The sequence below is a fragment of the Thyridium curvatum genome (genome assembly GCF_004353045.1).
Source record: "Thyridium curvatum strain D216 chromosome Unknown NODE_10_length_634906_cov_78.760910, whole genome shotgun sequence".
Classification (NCBI taxonomy): Eukaryota; Fungi; Ascomycota; class Sordariomycetes; order Thyridiales; family Thyridiaceae; genus Thyridium; species Thyridium curvatum.
In genome coordinates, this window is record NW_022156765.1 from 307,136 (window position 1) to 331,889 (window position 24,754).

The following is a 24,754-nucleotide window of genomic DNA, read 5'->3' on the forward strand; positions in this document are numbered from 1 at the left end:
AAACAAGGCGAAATAACCGTCTCCACAAAGCAGATTCCCATCAACAGAACTCAAGAAGTCTCGAATGTGTTTTCGTCCCAGCCAAAGACATGCCTCAGCCGGCTTGCATAGTATGAGAGCAGGGTGCCCTCGATTTTCGACTGGTGGGGACGATGAATGGTCAAAGACCGCTGTGCATTCATGGCCTTAGGAGGCAGGAATGCATAGACGGAGCCCATTTTGGGAATGATCGAGAATCGGAGCTCTGCCATGGACGCTATGAAGTCAGCCCAGGTAATGCTTCCCTTGGCAGCAGACGACTTGTCAAGCAGAGTTGCAAACACCTCCTTTGTCGAAGCCGTCACTGTAAAGTGTGGTACCTCTGCCGAGGCCGCATCATCGGCAATAGGCGGAGCATCCTCGGGTGTTCTGGCCAAGTCGTAGATTGATGAATGAGCAGGACGCGTCTTCTCCTTAAGTCTGCGCTGCTCCACAAGTTCCTGACGGGCCTCTTCGTCCCCTCCCTGGAAAGCTGACAACCAAAGAGACTGGTCCTGCTCCTTCTCTTGCTGTGCCTTTGCCTCTCTACACCGGCGATCAAGGTCTGCCAAGGACTCCTCGATCAAGTCCTGGTAAAGATGGCTGAACTTTGCGCCAGCCTTCTCCAGCATGAACGAGTCGAGTGCGTCTGTCGCTGCGACAGCCACGCCAGGCTCGGTGATGCATTCGAGGGGAGACAGAAAGTCAACAAGATCGATCTCCGTCTTCAGCAAGTTCATCTCCTTGTCCAGCTGCTCCAGGCGGCGGGAGAAATGCCGTCCTTTTCTTGTCGAGGGGTTGGGAAGCTGAGGAATCGCCTCGGAGATTCCATCCAGCATGATGACGGCGCTGATCATAGAGAAGTACGAGTCCATCTCGTATGTGGTCCAGTCCAGATCACTGTCAGGCTTCAGACTCCAGTCTGATGTCTTATCGTGATACTGCAGTGCTTTCGTGATGGTGATCCCAGGAGAGCACATGCGAAGCAGGTGGTGCTTGAACTGAAGAGGTTCCGGTAGCTTGTCTGGCTCCGTCTCCGTGACAATGCAGGGCTCTCCAGACTTGGTGGTCTTGGTCGTCAAGCGTCTGAAGAGCCCGGCCCCAGTAAGCGTTTGGAACATGCGCTGAAAGTTGGCTTGGTAGCACTCAAAGACGAGTGCGCAAATGTTGGAGATCTCTTGGAGGAGAATCTCGCAGTAGGCCGGGTCGTCTAGGTGCGACGCGTACCTCTCAAGCACACAGGTGAGATAGTTCCAGACTGTGATCTTTGTCATGTCAGATTGGAAAAGCTCGACAAGGGCGACACTGTTGTGCTTGTCGGAGATCAAGAGCATGCTCTCGCCATGCTTGTCGGGGACGCGTCCTGCGCTGGAGAGCCGGAAGGCTCTGATCGCCTCGAACAGTGTTGCCGGATTCGCCACGACCTGTGAGGATGCGCATTTGAGCATGACCGCGAATGCATCGATGATGGCTGGCAGCTCAGCAATGCCAACGACTGCTGAGTCGCGGTCTCGAGCGACATCATGAAACTTGGTTTTGCTTTGACTGCCAAGCTGTTCAATGTCGGTGTCGAGGCTGGGCCATACTGGGTTGTCCTCCTTCAGAATCAAGGCAATCAGCAGGCCAAGTTCCTCAGCCAGATGCGCCTGTCTCTCCAGAACAAACATCCCAACAATGCCCGGAACACAGCTAGGGGGGCCGTCACCAAGGGGCTCGTCTGATATGGGCTGATCGCCATCCCCCTTCCACTCTTCCTGGACCACATAAGGAGTTCCTTCTGTGAAAGTTGTGTAAATCATCCCAGGGCAGTTCACCGTCGAGATCCCCTCTGGGAGCACAAGCACCTCCATAACCTTCGAGTAATCCGTTGCCTTGTACAGTTCAAAGAGAGACTTAGTGGCACGCTCTTCGAGAAGGTTGAGAAGGTAATCAACATCTGCGCAGATGCGCAGGGGATGCAGCTCCGGGGCAAGAGCTGAGAAGGTTGGCACGTTCTCCGCGTCAGCCGACATGAGCTGGGAAGCATGGATGACGAGCTTAGCGTCGACAGGTTCCCGCAAGTTGTACTTGGAAAACAACCGCCTGCAGAGATGGGCGCGTTGGTTCTTTGTAAATGATCGCCACTTCTCCGCAACAGTTGATCGGTGGGTTCTGTATCTCCGCTCAAGGTTGAAATGCTCGTCTTGGGGGATCTGGATGGCGATATCAGGAAAGTCATCAAGAACAGCCATGGTTCCGGGCTGGGTTTGACGTTGGAACGAGCGTGGAGGAGGGAATCGAGATTCTTGAAGTGATTGTAAAGGCAGTTGTACCAGGTTTGCTCGGTGTGGAAGGATAAGGTGCGAGACTAAAAAACGTGTCTTGAGGATGAATCAGATTTGTTTCTTTGGGAAGATGGTCTGTTAGATTTGACTTGAGGTGAACGGGAAATGAGCTGAGAGCCTGCCTTTTATAGGTTTCCAAGAGCTGCCGAAGATAACTCAACAAAGCAATTGGTCCTGGTTCTGGTCTTGGTAAGCACTCCTGGCTGCCAGTGCAAGTCACAGTCACAGACCTGTCATAGTCTTGGGGAACGTGCGCTCTTGTTCACTGCGTGCCATATCGGATTCACTGCTCGGTGATGGACCCTCTTAACTTCTTGTGCATCAACTGTGCTGTAAAGAACGAAATGTCGGTTCTTCTCTTTGTAATGCGATCAATCAGTATATACCAGTGATTCCCGTGCCAACGAAGACAACTTGTAATCGTAATCAGGGAAATGAGAAAGTAAGGAGTTTTGAGGAACTGACATATGGAAGTAATGAATGGGAAAATATGGCATCTTTGGACCAACAAATCAGTATGAGACAGCACAACCTGGGCTCTTCGCCCGGTTAATATGTGAAGCAAGTTGCAAAGAAGTGACGCAACATCCAAGAAGCAGTTCATAAAGGCTAGTGAAAGGAAGATGTATTTGCAAGCGAAGAGAAGCGTTCATGTCATTCATTGAGGGGTATCGTTAGTTAATCATACAAGCATGCCACGCCTGCCAGCTGCATTTCCAGAATGCCCGGACACGAGCCATCACCCTCCTTTCTTTTCTTGGCCCAAACCACAATGGCAAGGCCTTCTCTTTTGATCGAGCAGCTGAGAAAGCTGGGTGTTCTTGCCATGCCTTGACAAAGATTAATATAGTTCCCGTGTTCTCCGACCACGAGTAGAGCACCCTAGGAATGTTTGTCAGTTGTCATTCTGTGCTCGTGGCAAAGGAGCCAAGAGACAGGCAGTTTGGAAGCTTACAGTCACACTGATTGAGGGAGGGAGAGTCAGTCACGGACCCCAAACAAAGCCACCGGATAATGAATCATGGATACTCACCAAGGTCTTTGTGGAACCCTCGTTATGGATAAGGCAGTATCCTCCGCCACAGCATCTGCACAGTCGCTGGGTTTGCGCGATGCAATCCTGGCACTGCACAACGATGGTGTCAGCTTTCCAAGCCGTTGTGAAAGTGGTTGTGGCACAAAAAAGACTCACATTCATCCCACACTCCCAGCAGCTCTTTGATACCAATGCCTAATTGCAAAAGATGAGCGGTCAGCACGCAAAGGGTCGTTTGGCAAACCCAACCATTGGATGTGACAGAAAGCGGACTAAGGTAATGTTGACTCAACAAACCAAAAGCATCACAGTTGCCGAGGAACAAGGAGAGGTTACAAACTTTCGAGCACACATTGCATGGATGGTCAGGGAGGGCTGCTCAATAAGGAGAGGAATCGCTGGCCAGCCGGAGGTGATGGAGGTCCCGTGATGCTTTTTACACATTCGCCTTGTTCGCCCAGCATTCCCCACAGGTCCCGTCTGCTCGTACCTTGAGATCAGAGTTTATCATCGGGGGCGCCGGCTCGGGCGGGCCCGGGTAGCAGTCCTCGCACCACCACTTGTGGCAGCTCCAGCAGTACCTGTCGCGAACGCAGTCGTAGCACCGGGCGATGAACCGGGAGGGCTTCGTCTTGCTCCACGAACCGTGGTATCGTGAGGGGTTGAGGCTCTGCCCGGAGGGGCACATGGCCACCCGCACATTGCTGGAATGCAGGGGCGGCGGCGCCAGGAGCGGGAAGGCCCCGAGCTCGCCGCCTTGGTCCTCGTCCACCGTTTCTCCCCAGGTCGTCCAGCCCTCGGGAGCGGTGCCACAGCCCTCGCAGCCGCTGAGGGAGTAGACCGCCGCAGCATATCTATGGGTGCCGGGAGCGAAGGGGCTCTTGATCCGACCCAGATCGATCTTGCCCAGGGCGGGGCTGTTGTAGTGCCACGGCCCCTTGCAGAGCACGGCGTCGAAGGCGATGATGCCCCTGCAGTCGAGCATGGTGGCGGCCCAGTCCTCGCTGATGGTCCTCGTCACCATCTTCCCGCGGCGGGCGTACCAAGCGTCGCCCTGCCCGACGTTGTCGCCCGCCACGAGGCTGGTGAGCACGGCCTGCGAGCGCTCGTTCCACGTCGTGCCGATCGCCGCTGCGTTGCTCGGCTCTGGGGCCGCCGCCGTTCCCTGCTGCTCAATTATCGTTGACGATGCTATCTTTTGTTCGCTGGGGCCGAAGATGTAGAGCGCCTTGAGCCGCGGGGTGCCCGGCGGTCTGCCACGGCGGCAGGCGGTGCTGAGGGCGCCGCAGAGGCTGCGCTCGTTGAGGTGTTTCACGTCGCGCAAGGAGAGCACACGGACATTGTAGGACGGGTCGATGATGATGTCGTGTACTAGCTCGGCTGTGACGGCGAGACCGTCGAGTACGAGTGTTTGTACTTGCTTCAGGATGTCGGCGCGGTTGAGGCTGGAGAAGATGCCTCGCAAGGGGCCCGAGTAGAAGCTGCGCATCAGAGGTCAGCTTGATCAACACGAGAGAGCCAGAGAAGAGGGACTCACTCGTCTTCGGTTAGGTTCTCGTCCACCTGGACGTTCCTCCACGTCTCGCCGCCATGGTCGATGCCGTCGATCTCGAACTGTGCCGTCTTGACCTCCGTCAGGTCGAGATGGCGGAAGAGGGACGGAGTCTCGAGGGTCAGCTCGCGGAAGGACCGGGATGTCGCAGAGAGGTTAAGCAGGGCTGATATAGAGAGATACGGCACTGTGTGGTTTAGAATCAGATTGTTTGACAGGAGAGAGAGCAGAGCTCCTTGTTGTATCGGTCCGTTATGCGCGTCGAAGCCATACTCCAACGGCGCCATGCCTCGGACAGCCTGTCCACTGCTGACTCTTTATCTCAGGGCAGTATTTGAATCTGCTTTGGCATGCCCCTCGCCGAGAATAAAGCGTGATCAGTTGTAGCGAGCGAGTCGTGGTAAGCAGAAGCAGGCCTTTGTTGTTCAACAGTTCACGCGCGAAGGTCAAGGGATGTGCAGGAGATAAGGTGTCTTCACATGGTGGAGAGGGCGGCACACGAGAGTAGAAAGGACAATGATATAGAAACCCCCAGCCTCATGTAATTCGGCCGCGAGATATAAAAAGACTGAGTCACAATGTGTCAAAGGTGCAGCAAGTTGTCGCAAATCTGACACGAGGAGAAGAGCTGCTTCGAGGTGGAGGGGTCTGATCGCCAACAGGGCAGCTCTGAGGGCTGTCGCATGACGCAAAATAGCCGGGTCTAGCGCTGGTTGACCGCTAAAGACCCCCACTGGAATTGCGTAAGATTGGGGGTTAACAGTGCTAATCAGCAGCTATGGGAGAGTCCAGTTAGTGTGAATGGATTGGCGCGTTCTGTGCTCGATCAATGTTCCAAACCCGTTATCTTATCGTTATCGCCTGTCTTATCAGTTCCGTCCCCGCGGTTCTGCGGCGCGCGACTCGACATCCCGAAGGCGGGTAGCTCGTCATCTGTGGAAGCCTCAAGAATCACAAGCAGCTGCTGACTGATATGATGCAGCGGCGATATCCGGCCAACCTTCAGTGAATACTCAACACTGTCTTCCCTCGTCTGACCTACCTACTTTTCACGCCTCTCCTGAACAGTAGATACCCATTGTCCTTTGTCCAGGACACCATACATCCATTCAGCGCCATCCATCAGCGCTCCCTCAAAGGCACTCCAAGTGGCCTGCGACCAACTCCAACATCTTACCCTACGAATGCATCAAACAACTTCATAACACACAAGATGGACGGGCAACCAGCAGACCTCAACTGGTCAGGGACCTTTGCTATATCGAGGCCGAACCGAGACCTCAAAGGCGACAAGATCCTCCTCCCCCAATCCGCCCTCGAACAGCTCCTCGCCGCCTCCCCTCGAGTCGCCGCGCCCACGACACACTCCTTCACCGCCTTCGACCCTTTCAACCCATACTCTGTCGCCGCCGCCCAGCGAGAGAGGTCGCAGTATCAAGAGACCCAGCAGCAGTTACCACACCCGTTGATGTTCCGCGTCGTCAACCAGAGCAATGGCAACGCGGTCTACGCCGGCATTCGAGAGTTCTCCGCGCAGGAGGGCGAGGTCGCACTCAGCTCTTACCTGCTCGAGTCGCTGGGGATTCAGGAGTCCGATTTCAAGGCTGGTGACTCGGAAGCAATGGCCATTGACCTGACCTCCGACGACACGAATGGCGAGGGACCGGCACCGAGCGGCCCGCAGGTGACGATACATGCGAAGCAGTTGCCCAAGGGCACCTTTGTCCGTCTCCGACCGCTCGAGGCAGGCTACAACCCGGACGACTGGAAATCTCTGCTTGAGCGACAGCTTCGGGAGAGCTTTACCACTCTTACTAAGGGCGCCATCTTCTCAGTGCGCGGCGTCAAGGCCGAGGCGTTCCGGTTCTTGGTGGACGAGTTCAAGCCCGAGGGCGATGGCATCTGCGTGGTCGATACAGATCTCGAGGTCGATATCGAGGCACTAAACGAAGAGCAAGCGCGCGAAACGCTGAAACAGATCATGGAAAAGGCACAGCGTGCACCGGGGGCTGCTGGCGGCAGCTCCCTAGGTGGCAAGATTGACACATGGAAAGCGGTGGAGGGGCAGGTCATACCAGGAGACTACGTCGACTTTGAGCTGCCCTCATGGGACCGGTCACGGTCCCTCTCCATAGAGCTGTCGGGTCTCGATGACAGCGAGGACGTGGACCTGTTTGTCAGCCCAAAGTCAAGCCGGCAACGAGCTTTACCTCGCGAGTCCGAACACGTCTTTTCCAGGTTCAGCCCTGGGAAGGGCGGTTCGCTCAGCATCAACATTCAACCTACCAATATCGAGCTCGAGAACGCCGACAGCCTCTTGATCTCTGTCCACGGATGGCAGTCACAAGGCTCAACCTCCAGCGACACATCACCCCGTCCCTTCTCGTTGCGAGTGCGCACAGTGCTGGAAGATCCGATGGCGCAGAACGAACCTGCTACAAACGGTACACACACACAGGGAGGGGAGGATGAAGTCCAATGCAAAAACTGTCTGCAATGGGTGCCGAAGCGGACACTCGTGCTGCACGAGAACTTTTGCCTGCGCAACAACATTGCCTGCCCGCACTGCAAGCAGGTCTTTCAGAAACGGTCCCCAGAATGGCAAGACCATTGGCACTGCGAGTTCGACGACGGCGGCTTCGGCAACACGCCCTCGAGCAAGGCCAAGCACGACTTCATCTTCCACACCGAGCACGCGTGCCCCTCCGAGACGTGCCACGGCGTCGTCGGCCCGTTCCCCTCACTCCCGGACCTCGCCCGCCACCGCACGAGCACGTGCCCGGGCAAGGTCATCCTCTGCCAGTTCTGCCACCTCGAGGTCCCGCAGGAGGGCGACCCCACGGACCCCTCGGTCGAGGCGGAGACGGTGCTGACGGGCCTGACGCCGCACGAGCGCGCCGACGGCGCCCGCACGACGGACTGCCACCTCTGCGGCGCCATCGTGCGCCTGCGCGACATGGCCGCGCACCTCAAGCACCACGAGCTCGACAAGCAAGGGCGCGCGAAGCCCGAGATCTGCCGCGACGAGCTCTGCGGGCGGACGCTGCACGGCGTCGGGCCCCGTGGGCAAGTAGGTGCCGGCACGCGCATGGGCCAGGGCCCCGGGAACGACCTCGGCCTGTGCTCGATCTGCTTCGGACCCCTGTACGTTAGCATGCACGACCCGGAGGGCAAGGCGCTGCGGCGGCGCATCGAGAGGCGGTACCTCTCGCAGCTGCTGACGGGCTGCGGGAAGCGGTGGTGCGGCAACGAGTGGTGCAAGACGGGGCGGGCGAACATGGGGCTCGAGGCCAGGGCGGCGTCGGGCGGGACGGCGGCGATGCTGCCGCTCGTGAAGCCGCTGCTGGCGGAGGTCGGCGACTGGACCAAGGCGATGCACTTTTGCGTGGACGAGGGCGCGCAGAAGAGGAGGAAAGTGGCGGAGATGCTGGCTGCTGAGGGAGGCTGGGAGGTGGAGTGGTGCGTCGCGGCGTGCGAGGCGGAGGGCGCGAGCGCGGAGAAGGCGCGGGAGTGGCTTGTCAATTGGGCGCCGGCGAGGAGGTCGATGTAGATTGCGTCCTTGGAGGGTGAAGGGGTTGGCATTGGGTTGAGATGAGCACTTTTCAGCGTGGAGTTCCGATAGAGCGCTTATTCAAGGAGTTTGATGTCGAGGACGGGGGTTTGCATCAATGTCTTGGATGCATGGAAGTATGGATCAGGGGAAACGTGTATAGATATACCCGTCATGCAATAGTAGCAGACAATATGATCATATCAGTGTGCTCAGGAACGAATGTATTTGATGAATGCCTGCCTCGGTCACATCTAGTAATACAGTGATAAAAGGAGAGAACATGACGATCGTCCCCGTGTCAGGGTTCGGTATTACATTGCTACTGCACTCCACACACCCTCAACGCCACCAGCTTGAATCCACGGCATTCATCGTTGCTCCAGTCCGTCCCTCGCCGTTCGGCCAGCTGCTGTTCACTGTGTTCTAGTGGGTCTGTTAGGTGATGCCGTGTTAGCACCGGAGGCTGGTAGAGAGGCAGGGAGAGAGAGTTGCCATACGCAGCAGCTGCAGCCGGAGCAGGTCTTGCAGTCGCACGAGGCGCAGCCACACTCAGCGGGACCCATGGTTGGTTAGGTTGTTGGTTGTGTTGACGTTGGTTGGGAGATATATGTGTGTGTGTGTGGTGTTGGGGGTTGCAATGTTGTTGTATTGTAGCAAGCAGTACCGTGAAAACAAACTCGTTGAGCTGAAGAAGAAACGAAAGAAAGAAAGAAGAAGGGAGTTCAGGAAACGTTTAGTGCGGAAGCTTGTCTTCCCTTATATGCCCGCCCATCCGTCCAAACCGGTCAGCTCACGCAAGCTTCTGGGCACGGTCTTGACCACCACATCAACTCATGGCGCCAAGGGACCATACACCCTACCAAAGTTCAGCAGGGCTTCTTGGTCTGTTATCGGGGCCCTATCAATCCTGGTGATCGGCGGGTTACCCCATCCGGTCAGGAAAGGGGGTGGTGGGCGAGAACCTACCAAGAAGGTAGACCGAGTCTGCTTCAGTGTCTGCTTCTGCACTTCTACGTAGCAGAAATGGGGAGCTAGGGGGGAGCACGACATCAATGTGCAGTAGGCGTTGGGATCCGAGGCTTACGGACCAGTCAGATGAAGCAACCCCGCCGCCGTGGTGGTTGTCGCGATGCGGGGACGAACCCTCGGTTGGGGGTCGCTCAGCGTTGTCGTCTTTCTACAGGCCTTGACGAGTCCTGGGCTGGGTTGTCTGACCAGATGGCGCCGGTCGGGAGTCAATACATGCCCAAGGTCGATGGTGCCCGAGAGAAGAGGAGAGATTGAGTAGGAGGGCATCCTTCACTCTGCTTCGGGTGATTGGAGACAGTCATTTGGGGGTTCATTCACTTCTGCACCTAGCACACTGTCTTGAGCGTCAGTGAAGAAAAGTGTAGTCGGGTAGGGGTCCTTTAGTGTCGTCTGGTCGGCTGGTGTCATAATCTCATGATTGTGCATGATGAATTGGATGGATGACTGAGTACCACAGTGCTAGTTGGGAGGATAGTTTCTCGCGTGAAGTCCAATCAGATGACATGTCAAGCAAGCTGACATCGCTAGCTAATTACCCATCTCAATGCTCTCAGGTTTGAAGGCAGAGGGGATTGATCGTAATCATGCTCGGGCATAGTATTTGCCCACAGGTCGTGATATTGGTCTATGTCGTCTATCTCTAGTAGAAAGTGCCGAGAGATCTAATCCAGCTCATCTCTCCAAAATCAAATGGTATCTCTTTTTGTCCAAAGCGTCATGAAATCTTCCCAAATGCGTAAACTTACGCCTCGTCGGCCCACACGTCGTGCCCAAAGGTGTCCTTCATGTTGACGAACCGGAAGTGCTTGCCGCGCGCGACCTCCTCGATGGCGGCAAAGTCCTCCTCCGCCAGCTCGGGCACCTGGAAGTTGCTCTCGATGCGCGACGGGGTCGAGCTCTTGGGCAGCACGACGTAGCCGCGGCGCAGGCCCCAGGCGAGCAGGACCTGCGCGAGGGTGTGGCCGGTCCGGTCGGCGACGGCGTTGAGGCCCGGGTCGTCGCGCACGCGCATGCCCGTGGTGGGCACCTGGTCCTGCGAGCCGAGGGGCGAGTAGGCGACGGGCATGACGCCGTGGCGCAGGCAGAAGTCGACGAGCGCGGCGTTGGGCAGGTACGGGTGGATCTCGACCTGGTTGACGACGGGCTTGACGCGCGCGTAGCCGAGAAGCGCCGTGAGGTGCGCGGCCGTGAAGTTGGACACGCCGAGCGACCGGACGAGCCCCTCGTCGACGAGCTTCTCCATGGCGCGCCACGTGGGCTGCAGGTCGGCCGTGAGGTCCTCCTTGATGACGTAGCGGCCGTCGGGGCCGAGCTTGACCGAGTAGTCGTCGTTGCGCTCCGAGGCGATGGGCCAGTGCATGAGGTACAGGTCGACGTAGTCGACGCCGAGGCTGCGGAGGGAGTCCCGCGCGCTCCAGGCGACGTCCTCGGGCTCGTGCAGGTGGTTCCAGACCTTTGTGCAGATGAAGATGTCGGCGCGCTTGACGTCCGGGCGGGCGGCGAGGAAGTCGCGCAGGGCGTCGCCGACCTCGCCCTCGTTCTGGTAGAACCAGGCGCAGTCGAGGTGGCGGTAGCCGACCTCGAGGGCCTTGGTGACGGCGGCGTAGGTCTGGCCCTTGGCGCCCTCGTTGGCAAAGGTGCCGAAGCCGAGCGCGGGGATCTTGGTGCCGTCGGCGAGGGTGTACGTCTTGGAGGCCATGATGTCTGGTTGGTGTGGTGGTGGGAAGTGCCGCGATAGCTATAGAGAGAGAGAGAGAGGATGTGCGAAGCAGGGAGGATGCTTGATGATGTTGATGGTCAAGGTCAAGGTGAGGAGTGGCGCTAGAACAGTGGTCTAGGGGTCTTTTCTTCGACGGCCAAGGTAACACAGCGTAACACGGAGCGGTGATGTGTTGGCGTCTCTCTCGTTTACTTTTGCTATCACTGTTTGTTCTCAGAGACAGACTGGAGTGAATCCTCCGAGTACCTCGTTCCCGTTCCCGATAGATCCCCCTTTTTTTTAATAAAACACCGCCTTTGCCGCCTGCAAAATTCTGATTTTTTCTCTCTTCCCAACAGAGAAGCACGGAGCAGCTGCAGCAGTCATCTACGTGTTTCGAAGCTGAGGTACGGCATTGTTTCCGTGGAGCAGGATGAGGTCATCATTGGACGGACGGGGTGGGCGGGTGAAAACTCGTTCATCTTAGTCCGCGACTCAAGACAGCCGAGAGAGAAAAACCGGGGCCCGGGCACCACGTTTTTTTTATCGCGATAGTCAGGGACAGATTGCCGTGTACGGTGTTTATGCCGCACATGCCGGGATAGCCGTTTGGGAAGAAAGGAGCTGCATGCCAGGAACAGGCCAAGTGGCAGAGATTTTAGGATCTAGGTCCATCTCAGTCCATGTACTCGAAAAGGCCGCGTCTTGGCGGTGTGAAGAGACAGAAAGGACAGAAAGAGATAGGCAGATACATGATGCTGAATAGAGTTTCGATGGTGTTTTGAGAAAACGGATGCCTCTGAATGGCACGAATTTGCCCATTCTCTCCACAAAAAGCCACAAAAAGGTTCCCAGCACGGTGGAGATACGGTGGAGTCAGGAGAGTGAGGATGACGTGAAGGGCAAACGTGGAAGTACCGGACGTTGATCTCGTGAATTTCTACGGCAATCCGGCCACCAAGAAAAAGGCTTGACTTTTGAGCCGCATGCACATCACCACGAGTGACATGCCCATCCGCTGGCATCCTCCCCCTCTCACCAAGTACACCCTCCACCACACCGTCTTCACAAGCCAAGATAGATAACCGATACCAGAGCAGAAAAACTCGGACGGTTCCCCACCACCATCACCCACCTACACTCGTTGGCGGACCCTTCCCAAGAGCCAACCTTCCCTACCGTCCAACGCCGTTCCCTGGCGGCGGAGTAGGGGTCCATCCCCGTTTCCACGCCGCCCACTTGTTCCCTCCCTACTTGTACTTCGAACAAGATGCTCCAGCTCGTCCGGGCAGAGAGAAGATACCTGCATACGAATCATGACGGTGCCGCCTAGCGTGTTTGAGGCTGACATCCAGGGTCCTCCTTACCGCATCCCACGGCACCTTTCCCCCTTCGAGACTGGCACGATTGGCCACCAGCAACGTCCTTTATCGCACACCGCGTTCCGGACTCATCTCGGCGTGTCCATCCTCGGTCCCCGTCGTCCCCGCTATGATGTAAGGCGCTGCAGAGATGTCCAGTCGACGACTTGTACATGTCCATCTGAGGTGTACGGCGTGTACATCACCACCGGCAGCAAGAAGATCCTGCACACGTGTACCTGTCCTGATTCACAGCATCCATCTTTCACATGTATGTAGACTAGACTGACTATCCTGCGGGAATTCACGGATAGAGCCCTGATAAGAGATTTTGCATCAACGTTCAAACATCTCTGGTGGTTGTTGGCCTCTCGGCATCTTGGCCCCGGCCAGCAGCCTCATGGCAGTGATATAAAAGCTGCTGGCCCGTCCTTTATCTCATCCTATCTTAGTCCTATCTCATCTCATCTTGTTCATCCATCCTTTCATTCCCTCTTCCTTCGTCCATACGTGCCTACTCTCACATCCACATACACATCACACACAAGAGTCCAACCTTCACCAACATGGCACCTTACGTCGACTCAGACTTTGGCGTCGACGCCCCTCTGTCGCCACCCCTCCACCAGGTGACCAGCAACGGCTCCGGCACGGGCTTCATGCCCATCCCTACCTCCCCAACCCAGGGCCACCCGGGCTCGATCGAGGTCCCCGCCTCGCGCTCGTCACACGCCGACGTCTCGGCCTACATGCACAACCTCTCCATGTCGCCCTCGATGCGGGACCGCCGGCCGTCGCGCAACTCCTTCGGCACGTCGCTGCCCATCCCCAAGTCCAAGCGCCAGTCCCGCCTCAGCTCCGTCACGCGGCCCAACGACGACGACGGCGACGCCCAGACGAGGCCCGGCCTGGCCAAGATCCAGTCCACGCGCGACCTGCTCGTCTCGCAGGTCCAGGACATGTCGGGCGGCAAGGTCAAGGCCGCCAAGGACATGGCCTTTGTCTTTGACATTGACGGCGTGCTGGTCCACGGCGACCGCCTGATCCCCGAGGGCCGCCGCGCGCTCGAGATCCTCAACGGCGACAACGAGCTCGGCATCAAGATCCCGCACATCTTCCTCACCAACGGCTCCGGCAAGCCCGAGGCCGCCCGCGTCCGGCAGCTCGAGGGCATCCTCGGCCAGCCCATCTCCACCGACCAGTTCATCCAGTCGCACACGCCCATGCGCGCCCTGGCCGAGTACTACGGCACCGTGCTCGTCGTCGGCGGCGAGGGGTACCGCTGCCGCGAGGTCGCCGAGCAGTACGGCTTCCGGGACATCGTCGTGCCCAACGACATCGTCGCCTCGGACCCCACCATCGCGCCCTACCGCGTCTTCACCGACGAGGAGCGCGCGTCCTCGCGCCCGCGCGATTTTACAAAGGTCAACATCGAGGCCATCATGGTCTTCTCGGACAGCCGCGACTACGCGACCGACATGCAGATCATCATGGACCTGCTGCGCAGCGAGGACGGCCGTCTCGGCACCGTCGCCAAGGACCCCGTCTCGCAGCGCATCCCCATCTACTTCTCGCAGGGCGACATGCTCTGCCCCACCGAGCACCCCATCCCGCGCATGTCGCAGGGCGCCTTCCGCATCGGCCTCGAGGCCATGTACAAGTCCCTGACGGGCGTCGAGCTCGAGCGCGTCGTCTACGGCAAGCCCGAGCTCGCGACCTACAAGTACGCCGACGAGGTCATGGCCTCGTGGATGGACCAGCTGCACGGCGACGAGCGCGTGCCGCGCAACATCTACATGGTCGGCGACAACCCGGCCTCGGACATCATCGGCGGCAACATGTACGGCTGGAACACCTGCCTCGTCCGCACGGGAGTCTTCCAGGGCGGCGATAACGACGACGAGAACCCGGCCAACTTTGGCGTCTTCAAGAACGTCCTCGAGGCCGTGCAGACGGCCATCCGCAAGGAGCTCGGCAAGGGCTTCAACTTCAAGTGGGACGAGCGCGTCAACCCCATCAAGCATGATGCCACTATCGCTTCTGCCATTGAGGTCTGAGCGGGTGGTTTCGATATTTGCATTTTCCAGCAAAGCATTTCCTCTTTTCTCGTTTTGGGCATAATCTTGGTCTTTTTTCACAAACGGCGTTTTTCTACGGGCCTTTCTTTTTTGTTCGAAACAACAAGGATCCCTACGCATCACGATATGAAACGATGAAATAGACTAGAAACTGGTTGCGCGGCGGTCAGAGTGTTGATGCGCTCCTGCCCGGACCATGTTTAGACTCTTTGATACCTCATAGACATAGACACGCGTGGCTGCTTGGACAGCCTGTGGAATTGGAAAGAAACAAGACTTCATCCATCTTTTTACTCATTATTCATAAGTGACATTATCCCTTTCGTCGTTTTATCGTGAGCATGAGCCATATGTCGATCAACTCGACTCTTATGGTTGTGACCCTCAAACTGTGCACCTTCAGTCCACAACTCACGATTCCAATATCGCCATTCTAAACGCCCTGTTGACATCTCCCGGGCGCCAGCCAGGTGTGCGCCCGAGGCAGATGACACGTCCCGCCAGTTCTGTCGACAAGGTATCAGTTTACTCGTTCATTAAGTTGTCCGTCAGGTGGACCAACTTACCCCTGACAAACAGGTTGACATCCAGGATAACCACCCTCTTTATCCCCTGAGCATGCCTCGGCGCCGTGCCAGGCACTGCACCATCGTTGCCAGCGCCGAGCGGATTGGGTATGGTAAACATCTCGGCAAACCCTTCGTCAATGTCCAACGACGTCGCCGGGAGCATCATGTCGATCATGGAGCTGTCGACACTCAACATGTTTGACGCTTCCATTCCGCCCGCGAACTGATGACTAGGATCCAGTGGCGCCGCGCATGTACCAGAAAAGCTAGGTCCAGAAGGCATGGCGTTGCCCGAGCTCATGTCAGACACGCCCAGTTCCACAACCTGATCGGGAACGTCGCCAAACAGCGACAAGTCGACCTCGACCCGCACAAAGTCCTGCGACGGGTTGATGTACACACCGCGCCGCAGCAGCGACAGCTCGACCTCGTCGCTGTCGAAAAAGTCGCCCTGGAAGCCTGGGACGGTGATGTGCATCCGCCCGTCGAGGTGCTTCTCCCGCGCCTCCTCGGCAGCACGCGTGAACGGCCCGACGCCGAACCCGGACGAGGCGTTGACGTGCTTGAAGCTCTCGACCGTGCCGTGGTTGCCGATCCTGCGCCCGGGGCCGCCGCCGCCGCCGCCGCCGCCGCCAAAGACCGTGGCCGCCACCGCCTTGGTGACGGGCGGCGTCGTCGTCGCGCTGAAGCCCGGGAAGTGCGCGCCCGAGCCGCCGAGCCGCAGGAAGGGGTGCTGCCAGTGGTACAGGCTCTCCTCCTGCGTCTTGCGCAGGCTGGCCCGCAGCCGCGCCTCGATGTCCTCGACCGTCTCGAAGAGCATGCAGAAGCCGAAGACCTTGGCGAACTGCTCGCGCGGCATGTTGGGCATGTTGACGAGCGCGATGCCCGTCTCGAGCGCGACGCGGTGCAGGCGCCGCCCGAAGGTGGTCTCGCGGTGCGCGTAGGAGGAGCAGGCGCCTGGGGCCGAGAGCAGGGACTCTTGGAGGGGGTGCCAGGCTCTGGCGGGGAAGAGGTTGGCCCAGCTGGCGGATGGGTCGAGGCTGAAGGGCAGCACCGTTGGGTCCTGAGGGGGGAAGTTTGGCGGAAGCTGGTGGCTTGACGGAGGGTTGAGGGATGTCATAACACTGTTATTGTTATTCCCGGCCTGCTGCTGAGGAGGAGTGACATGATGGCCGGATGGTAGCTCTCTGCAGGCGATGAACTGCTCATTGGCAGTTGGCGGGCAGGCATCCGGGGTAGGCTGCACGTCGTCACTCGGCGTCGCATTCTGGACCAGCAAGCCGTTGCTCACAGCGAGGTCTCGAAGTTTCGTAAAAGCACTGCAGAGCTGCTCATTCGTTTCCACCAGAGACTGGACTCGCTTCTCCAGCGTGTGGATCGTCTCATCCTTCCTGTCCCTGTAGGCCTTTTGGGCCGATCGGATCTGGGCTCGGCGACGCTACCACCACCCACATTAGCACGCATCTCGGGAGTAGGTTGGTTGGACCGGTGGAATTAGGGCAAAGTAGACAGACACCCTCTGCAATGCAAGATGGAGGCGCGGTGTGACAGAAACGAAAAAGAAGATGAGACAGCCATACGTCAATTGCACTGTTGTCCTTCGGGCCCTTCCTCGGGCGGCCCCTAGGTCGCTTCTTCGCCCCGTTCTGCGGGTCTGCGGCAGTCGATGCCGTGCCCTGTGGCGTCCCCTCTACCGTACCGCCGGGATCGTAGCCAGGGAGCGTCGACACCGCGGCGTTGCCATCCTGTACGAAGTGGATACTGATGTCTGGTTTGACCGCGACGGTGTGCGACTGCATTCGTGCGGGCGGCTGTCCGGCAGATACGATACGTCTACAGAGATTCTCGCAAGATTATAATCAGGAGATAACAGTCTAACGCTTGGCTGGGGGGAGGGACGGGAACGGATGGAGTTGGCATTGGCAACGACGGTCTGCCTGCTCTGTTCAGCAGCATCAAAAGCTGTGAGGGGCATCAGCTCGAGTGCCGGCAACAACGGATTCGGGAGCGTGAGTAAGCCCCCAAGCTGTGTCAGCTGGGAGACGTCCTGGTCGGGGCCAGGATGATCAGTAATCTCCGAAATGCTGATTCGCCGGCGTCTCCCTGACCAGCTCCACTGCCAGTCGACCAGCAGAGGGGACCATAACCCCGGCACTCTTTGGAGTTGTTGGCGGGAACCATATCGGAATCCTCTGGATGGACGAAGCTTCATTATTGATGTTATGCATGAGTTACGTGTCTGGAAACGATATCCCTGGAACTCGTTCTTTAAAGGAGGCCAGTGTAGCTCGCCGTTATACCAACAGACTATCAAACGCTGGATATCATTTCTGTGAATGCAAAGACTATTGACCTGTCGAAACAGCGAATGGCGCGGGTGTTCAAGAAACGGCTGATGCTACACGGCGAAGTGCGGAATGCACTGACTTGATCAGAACATCCTCTCCCAGCACCTTCGCGCAAAGGACATCTGTGCCAGCCTTTTCTTCTCCACCTCTTCGATACCTCCTTCTTCCCACTGCTTGCATTCCTCATCAACCTCTGCTTTGCCAGAAACAAGATCGGCCTCCGCGGGCTTGACGAACTTGGTGCGCTTTACGACCTTCCAGAGCAAGAACATGAAGATGGCAAAGACGAGGGCAAAGTAGTTCGTGACAAGCCCGCGCACGTCGAAGGGGTTGAACACATCCCATCCCACAAACAGCAGCATCGTAGCACCCAGGAAGAGGCCCAAGTAAGCGCTGTAGGGCGTCCACGGGGCGCGGTACGGCAGCGTTGCCGGGTCCATATTCTGCGCTCTGCGCGCGTAGTAGAAGCCCAGGAAGGCCGCCAGCATCATGGTGTACGTCGCGACGAGTGCAGTCGTCGTGAGGTCAACGAACCAGAAGAAGACCTGGACAGCGCTGTTGGACGATACGAGGAAAGTGATGCACGAGATGAGCGAGACTGCCAAGACGCAGTTGAGTGGCACGCCTGATCTCGTGCACTTGAGAAATATCTTGGGCGCCTGGCCGTCTGTTGTGTTTGAGTACCATGTTAGTTGCTGGGACTTGGTTTATCCATAGACACGCAATCAAGGGGAAAGGAGAGTTAGTTGACGGTGGCTCACCCTTGGCCAATCCATACAATGTCCGGCTCGACGAGTACAGGTATGCGTTGCCACAGCTCCAGCCGCTGAGAAGAATGAATGCGTTGATGAGGTCAGGCAGCCCCTTGATGCCCAGATTCTTGATGCCGATGACCCAAGGGCTCGCCGCAGCGCTGCTCTCGCCCGCTTTGATGGCCCCAAGGAGGTTCTCATCACGCGACGAGCAGATTATCCCCACGCAAAGCACGCCGACTACGTAGAACCCGACGAGGCGGTAGAAGATTAGCTTGGCAACGCGTGGGATCGTCCGGCGTGGGTTCTGGATTTCTCCGGCGGCGAGACAGATCATCTGTAATCAATATCAGCAACGCGGTTCGGCATCACTCCATGTGCTCCGGGTCAATCTGACATCAGGTCCGGCGATGGTGAACGCAGCGTAGACGACCACCTCCCACCAGCCAAGGAAACGACCGGTTGCGCCCTCTGTGTAGTAAGCGTGAATCGCATTGCCATTGCCGCAGTTGCTAAAGCCGTATGCATCGTGTCGCGGGTTGCCTCCGCTCATTGTGATGAGCGTGAGGAAGCAGAGGCCAAAGAGCAGAATGACTTTAGTAGACGCCATGATAAACTCGGATTCGCCGTAATACCTATCGCGATCAGTTCGTTGTACGAATCAGAGGTTATGTCGTGTTGCTAGTAAAGAGGAAGAGCATACTTTACCGCGAGTACGTTAATCCCTACACAGACGACCATAGCCATCGCGACCCAGACACCGGGGTTGACGCTGTTGTTCCAGTACTGCATCACAGTGGCCACTGCCGAGTACTCGACACAGACCAGCATGAGACCGGCGAGGAAGTAAGTCCAGCCCATCGCAAAGCCGAGGGCCGGGTCGACAAAGCGCGAAGCGAGCTCAAAGATGGAGCCGCGGACCGGGAGGTATGCGCACATCTCGGCCACGCACAGGTCGAGGGGCCAGACGTACAGCAGACCCCAGAAGAGGTAGCCTAGGACCAGGGAGAGCGGTCCCGACTTGCTCAGGACGCCACCGATGCCGACCTTTGTCGCATCCCAGGGTTAGATTCGCTTCCGTAGTCGCACAAACAGCCACGAACTCACCCATAACCCAGTACCAATCGAGCCTCCGATAGCCATGAGCTGGACGTGACGAGGACTCAAGCCCCTTTTCGTCTCCACGAGTTCGCTCTCTCCAGCCTTGCTAAGGCCAGCAGCTGGGGGCTGCCCAGCCGACATAAACCCAGGTTCTAGTTTGTCCATTGCTAGTCAATTCCCAGATGCGCCTTGGATGGTAATACGAGGCTGAAGGAGAATCGCATCGGGATGAATCAAGAGTGGTACGTTCAAGCAAGTGCCGGTGCCAGCTATAAGATATGCTGCGTCTATGCTAGCAGGAGTACTAGTCGATCGAGTGAGGCCACGAGCCGTGGGCCCAGCATAATCTTCTGTTGCATTGGCAATGGGGAGGGAGATAAGGACAGGGCACCTGGCGATAGTCGGAAAGTCTCACGACCAATGATTCCTTTCCCTTCCTGGGCAGATCCCACGCTGACCTTATCATGGTTGCATCGTGGCCATATGCGGGGGAGGACGATCTTCACTCTTCTCGGCCAGATGGGCGAACAATGATAGGCACATAGCACCGTAGAATCTGAATCCGGTAGGCGTCAGCGACTGCCACCATAATTCGGTATTTGGAAAGAGTTGGCGGTTTAATGAGGCTTTCCGTGAGATGCGAAGTAGTCCAGGAGATCCAGGGTCACAAGGTGATGGGGACAGAGTAGAATGGCGGAAGCTCCAAGGCTCCTAAGTCACCCGAAGTCTAGATGTTCGAGACACATCACAGATTTGCCCGCAGGATACTGCGCAGGAGCGGTCGCACATGATGCAGACATCATGTACACAAGCCTCTAATATCTATCCCCTCCACTTCAGCACAAGCCGATCAACCACCCCATGCTCTACCACCTCCCCTCCAGGCAAGAGACTATCCACACTAATCGCCCTGTCAAGCACAAACCTCACCTCCTTCTCCCCGCCCTCGGTAGCCCTCCACGACACAGCAGCCACATTATCCCTCCCGAGCGCTACCTTGGCGTCGACAGCCTCGCTCAGCCCCAGCCGCGGCCGGAACAGAATCCTGCTCGCCCCGGGGGCGACGACCTGGACGCCCGCCACCTCGGTCAGGTACTCGTGTATCGGCACGCTGCCCCAGGCGTGGCAGTCCGACCGCTGCCGCACGTCGTCCTCCTGCCACGTCGTCAGGTTGTTCCGCAGCATCGCGCGCCACGGGTCCCAGACCCGGGCCCACATCTCATCGTAGACACCCGCGAGCGCAAAGGCCCGCAGGGCGTAGAACACCATGACGTACGAGCACTTGGAGAAGGCCGGGTCGGCGAACGCGCGCCTCAGCATCTCCGCGCCGCGGTCGGGCTCGGCGTCGGCGGCGCCGCAGAGCACGGCGAAGACCTGGCAGTGCTGGGAGTAGGCCCCCTTGTCGCCGGCCGCCACGTCGGCCGTCGAGTCGGTGAACAACTGCCCGTCGAAGCAGTGGGCGCGCACGGCGGCCACGACCGAGGCGGCGCGGTCCTCGTACTCAGGCGCATTGCCGGGGCGGCCGGTGTCGCGGAGGAGGCCGGCAGCCTTGCGGAGAACGTAGGCGTAGAGCATGCTGAAGTAGGTGTGGCGGTTGGACCTGCGGCCCGAGGTCGGAACGCCCTTGTCCGGGTGGTCGTCTGTGGCACCCCAAGTCGTGACCCAGTCGACGTACTGCCACACGTCCTCCGGCAGTCCGCTAACCAGGCCCAGCGAGTCGATGTGCGCGTCGAAGAAGTCGAGCACGCCGTCGATGCGCGGGATGAAGGAGCGGGCGTAGGCGGTGTCGCCGAAGTAGAGGTGGTGGTCGCAGACTTGGAGGATCCAGAAGAGCGGGAACGCCGCGATGAGCTGGGGCACGTGTGACGGGAAGCGAGACTGGGTCAGGCCCTCGGGCGTGACGGAGGTGGCAAAGTTGGAGATGGCCTGGCGCATGAGCCGGTCGTCGCCAGATAGGAGGTAGTGAAATAGGCCGACGGAGCGCGAGTCTCCGGCATACTGGAGCTGTTCGTAGAAGGGACAGTCGGAGTATCCGTCAAACATACAGTTGCGGAGCGTCCTGATTGACACATCCCAGATCTGGGAGGCGTCCTTGTCTCCTGCCTGCCCCCAGCTTGCCTTGACAGCCATGGGGTAGTTGACCTGGGTAGCTTCGAAGGATGTCAGCTCAATGTCAGCCCCAGAGGGTACTGATATCTCCCAGCGCATGATGCGAAAGGTTCGAAACCAAAACGGCTCGTAGACATGGGTCTTAGATGGTGGTATGGTCAATGTCACTTCATCAAATGGGCCAATGATCCTGCCGTTCTGGGCGTCTAGACGATCGGTCTTTGTCCGGAAGAACGGGTAGGAGCGCGGCTCATGTTCGTATCCTTCCGAGTAGATGACTTTGAGTCTGATCTGGGTTTCTTTCGTTGCCTTGAAGGCCCAACGCAGGAATGCTGTAGAGTGCACGGGAGCCTGGAGCTCCAGCACGTGTTTTGAGTCGCCAGGAAGGGCCAGCGGGCTATTGCCAGAGAGAAACGCTGTCCAGGCGTCGACTGGGGCACTGCTTTGACATAGCCGCACCGTATTGACGGCTAGCGGTGCATGCTCGGGCATGGGAATCACGCGTGAGCGCAGCCGCCAGGGCGCGAGATCGCCGTTGAGGGTTCGGATGTTGTACGCGACAGGAGTGATGGTTTCGCCTTTGACATCGAGTGCGGTTCGCTCGTTAATATGGAGAAAGACATCGTCAACAAGACCGGTAGGGAACAATATACTCTCGTCCACCTCCGCCTGCCACCCCCCGGACGAGTCTAGCGGGATGGTGTCGGCCTCTGTCTCGATATTGCCAACCACCGTCAACCCGGGGAACGAGGTGCGCTCAAAGGGCATCCCGCCCCGGGAGCTGGCAAAGTACCGGATGACGACAAAGGAGATCTCATTGTCGCCTGTTTGGAGGCGTGGAGCAATGTCGCTCGAGTCGTAGTACCAGATCAGGGGACTGCCCCTTGAAGGTCCGACGGCGACGCGAGCTCCATTCACAAAGAGCTTGTATCGCGTATCTGCCGAGAAGTGCAGGAGAGCACGCTTTGGCTTGGTGGCGAGTTTGACCTGGCGGCTGAACCGGACGATGCGGGCAGCTGTGTTTTGGGGCGAGGAGTCGACCCAATTTGGGATCCAAACCCAATTTGCTTGCAGTCTGTTGATGGTCTGAGCCACTAGGTTAGCAAGCCATTTCTCTTGGAACGATTCGCTGTTCTCGAAGTGCTACCTGCTGTTCTTGTGTTGTTGTTGCCATGTTGACTAACCAAGACAACAAACCATAGAGAGATGGCACGAATTGTCAGGACGAGGATGTTCCGGATGGTTCCCACTTGGAGGTAAGAGTCAGCGCAGACAGGAGTGACAAGCCCAGGTCGGGTCGATTTCTACCGAGACCGCAACGCGGGTGGCGGGCTAGCTTTCGACCGGGACATAAAAATATGCCGGCATTGGATGGTGAAATATCGAGATGGACAGACAGCTAAGCCCGGAGTGGGACATGCAGAGATAGGGCAAAGAAAACTCATCATAACTTTGGAGATATTATTGTCAGACTACTTGTGCTGCAGACGCAAAGAAATGTCCTCATGGGTAATTTCCGCACATAGCACTCATCCCACCCCGCGTCCATCTCTAAGTGGAGTGTATCCCCGCACGTCTCGGCTCCGGGGCTCCGTGGCAGTTTGAGTCAGCTCAGTTTCGGTCAGATGTATATGCACATGGAGCGAGATCCCTCTTAGCAGGAGGCTCTGCCTCGGGAGAGATGTCAAAGTCAAAGATGTCCATGGGGAGGCCGAGGGTGGTACAGGCATTGGGGACGTCTACGATACCCGCGATGATGCCCTTGATCGGGGCGCACGACAAGAGGAGATATGCTTGTTCTCCCGAGTACCCTGTGTGTAGATGCAGTCAGTAGTGCAACCGGAGAGAAACAGCAACTGGTCTATCCTCGTACCGAAACGCTTCAAGTACTCGATGGCTCGTAGGCATGCTTGGCGGTAGGCGACGGTGGCGTCGAGGAAATGCTGGTTGCCATGCTCGTCCACCGAGAAGCCCTCGAAGGTCAAGTAGCGCGATGGCCCGTATTGAGCTGCGACCTCTCCAGGGAGGTACATAGGGCTCTTGAGCGCGAGCTTCTCGACGCCTCCCTTGATCAGGTCGAATCGGATTGTGATAATTCCAGCCTGCCAGTCACAGGGGGTTAGAGGTCAGTTAAGTTAAATAGCACGCAATGCCAAAGTCAAAGCAGGCCTTACCATTTCAATTGCGCCACAGAAACTAATCTCTCCGTCACCCTGGCTGAAATGCAGATCCCCTACAGAGAACTTGGCTCCCGCCACGTGCACAGGCAAATACGTCTTGGAACCCCGCGAGAGGGCGTTGATGTCGCAGTTACCGCCGTGCTCCGGACGGCCGGGGATCGTCCGCGCCCCCTCGCGCGCCACGCGGTCCCGCACCTCCCCGGCCGCCAGCCCGGCGTGCGCGTTCGTCACGTTGGGCGGCTGCGCGACGACCTGCTCCGGGTGCGTGTCCCTGCAGCGCACGACGAGGTCGGCCTCGCGGCGGTTCCACTCGGCGAGGACCTCGGGCGAGGGCGCGCAGCCGAGGATGCCCGGGTGCACGAGCCCCGGGAAGCGCACGCCGGGGACGTGCCGGCTGGAGCAGTAGATGCCGTCAAAGTCCCAGATGGCCTTGGCTGCGCGCGGGTAGTGCCGGTCGAGGAAGCCGCCGCCGTTGTCACGCGCGAAGACGCCCGTGAAGCCCCAGGGCTGGTGCTCGAAGGGCTGCACGTCGGTGATGTTGACGACGAGGGCGTCGCCCGGCTCGGCGCCGGCGATGTCAAAGGGCCCCGTCAGGTAGTGGACCTTGGTCAGGTCGACATCGCGCACGTCGTCAGCGCTGTCGTTGTTGCCGATCTGGCCGCCCGTCCAGTCGAGGCATTCGATCTTGACGGTCTCGCCCGGCTGGATGGACCCTATGGCCGGGACTTTGCAGATGGAGAGAAAGGAGAGATTTGGTCAGAAAAGGATCATTCTATGGAAGAGAATGTGCGGCATACTTTCTGGGTGCCAGCGGTTGTGGAGGTACGGTTGCTCCGCCGCCGGGACGTCGAAGGAGACGGACTGAGCGGTACGGGTCGGGCGCGACATCACGGACTCTTGGGATCGATGAGATTAAGACTACTCTGCACCTTGATGACGATTCTTGAACACTTGGATCGCAAGATGTCTGTCAATTGATGAAACTCAAGTCTAGATGCGGGGTAAGCCAAAGCATAATTATATCGATCCGGTCCCCCATTGCCCA

General features: G+C 58.0%; 7 protein-coding genes across 7 annotated transcripts; 2 read left to right on the forward strand and 5 right to left on the reverse strand.

Annotated features, from left to right (window-relative positions):
* Nucleotides 1-50: 50 nt before the first annotated feature.
* On the reverse strand, nt 51-2,249 carry E0L32_002525 (uncharacterized protein; the record flags this gene model as incomplete). The annotated part of the gene is made up of 1 exon (XM_031136724.1): nt 51-2,249. The coding sequence occupies one exon, from the start codon at nt 2,247-2,249 to the stop codon at nt 51-53; it is 2,199 nt and encodes a 732-aa protein (XP_031000379.1).
* A 1,565-nt stretch (nt 2,250-3,814) lies between these two features.
* On the reverse strand, nt 3,815-5,217 carry E0L32_002526 (uncharacterized protein; the record flags this gene model as incomplete). The annotated part of the gene is made up of 2 exons (XM_031136725.1): nt 3,815-4,859; nt 4,916-5,217. The coding sequence occupies 2 exons, from the start codon at nt 5,215-5,217 to the stop codon at nt 3,815-3,817; spliced, it is 1,347 nt and encodes a 448-aa protein (XP_031000380.1).
* Nucleotides 5,218-6,143: 926 nt separating this feature from the next.
* E0L32_002527 (uncharacterized protein) lies at nt 6,144-8,480 on the forward strand (the record flags this gene model as incomplete). Its single annotated transcript, XM_031136726.1, has 1 exon — nt 6,144-8,480. One exon carries the CDS (start codon nt 6,144-6,146, stop codon nt 8,478-8,480), a length of 2,337 nt encoding a protein of 778 aa, XP_031000381.1.
* Nucleotides 8,481-10,254: 1,774 nt separating this feature from the next.
* On the reverse strand, nt 10,255-11,211 carry E0L32_002528 (uncharacterized protein; the record flags this gene model as incomplete). The annotated part of the gene is made up of 1 exon (XM_031136727.1): nt 10,255-11,211. The coding sequence occupies one exon, from the start codon at nt 11,209-11,211 to the stop codon at nt 10,255-10,257; it is 957 nt and encodes a 318-aa protein (XP_031000382.1).
* A 1,927-nt stretch (nt 11,212-13,138) lies between these two features.
* Nucleotides 13,139-14,629, forward strand: E0L32_002529 (uncharacterized protein; the record flags this gene model as incomplete). The annotated part of the gene is made up of 1 exon (XM_031136728.1): nt 13,139-14,629. The coding sequence occupies one exon, from the start codon at nt 13,139-13,141 to the stop codon at nt 14,627-14,629; it is 1,491 nt and encodes a 496-aa protein (XP_031000383.1).
* A 432-nt stretch (nt 14,630-15,061) lies between these two features.
* On the reverse strand, nt 15,062-17,018 carry E0L32_002530 (uncharacterized protein; the record flags this gene model as incomplete). Its single annotated transcript, XM_031136729.1, has 3 exons — nt 15,062-15,156; nt 15,217-16,657; nt 16,800-17,018. The coding sequence occupies 3 exons, from the start codon at nt 17,016-17,018 to the stop codon at nt 15,062-15,064; spliced, it is 1,755 nt and encodes a 584-aa protein (XP_031000384.1).
* Nucleotides 17,019-17,650: 632 nt separating this feature from the next.
* On the reverse strand, nt 17,651-24,597 carry E0L32_002531 (uncharacterized protein; the record flags this gene model as incomplete). Its single annotated transcript, XM_031136731.1, has 12 exons — nt 17,651-18,234; nt 18,329-18,656; nt 18,717-18,954; nt 19,023-19,366; nt 19,427-19,572; nt 19,624-19,811; nt 20,346-22,615; nt 22,714-22,778; nt 23,167-23,340; nt 23,403-23,631; nt 23,704-24,434; nt 24,507-24,597. The coding sequence occupies 12 exons, from the start codon at nt 24,595-24,597 to the stop codon at nt 17,651-17,653; spliced, it is 5,388 nt and encodes a 1,795-aa protein (XP_031000385.1).
* Between the last annotated feature and the right edge of the window lie 157 nt (nt 24,598-24,754).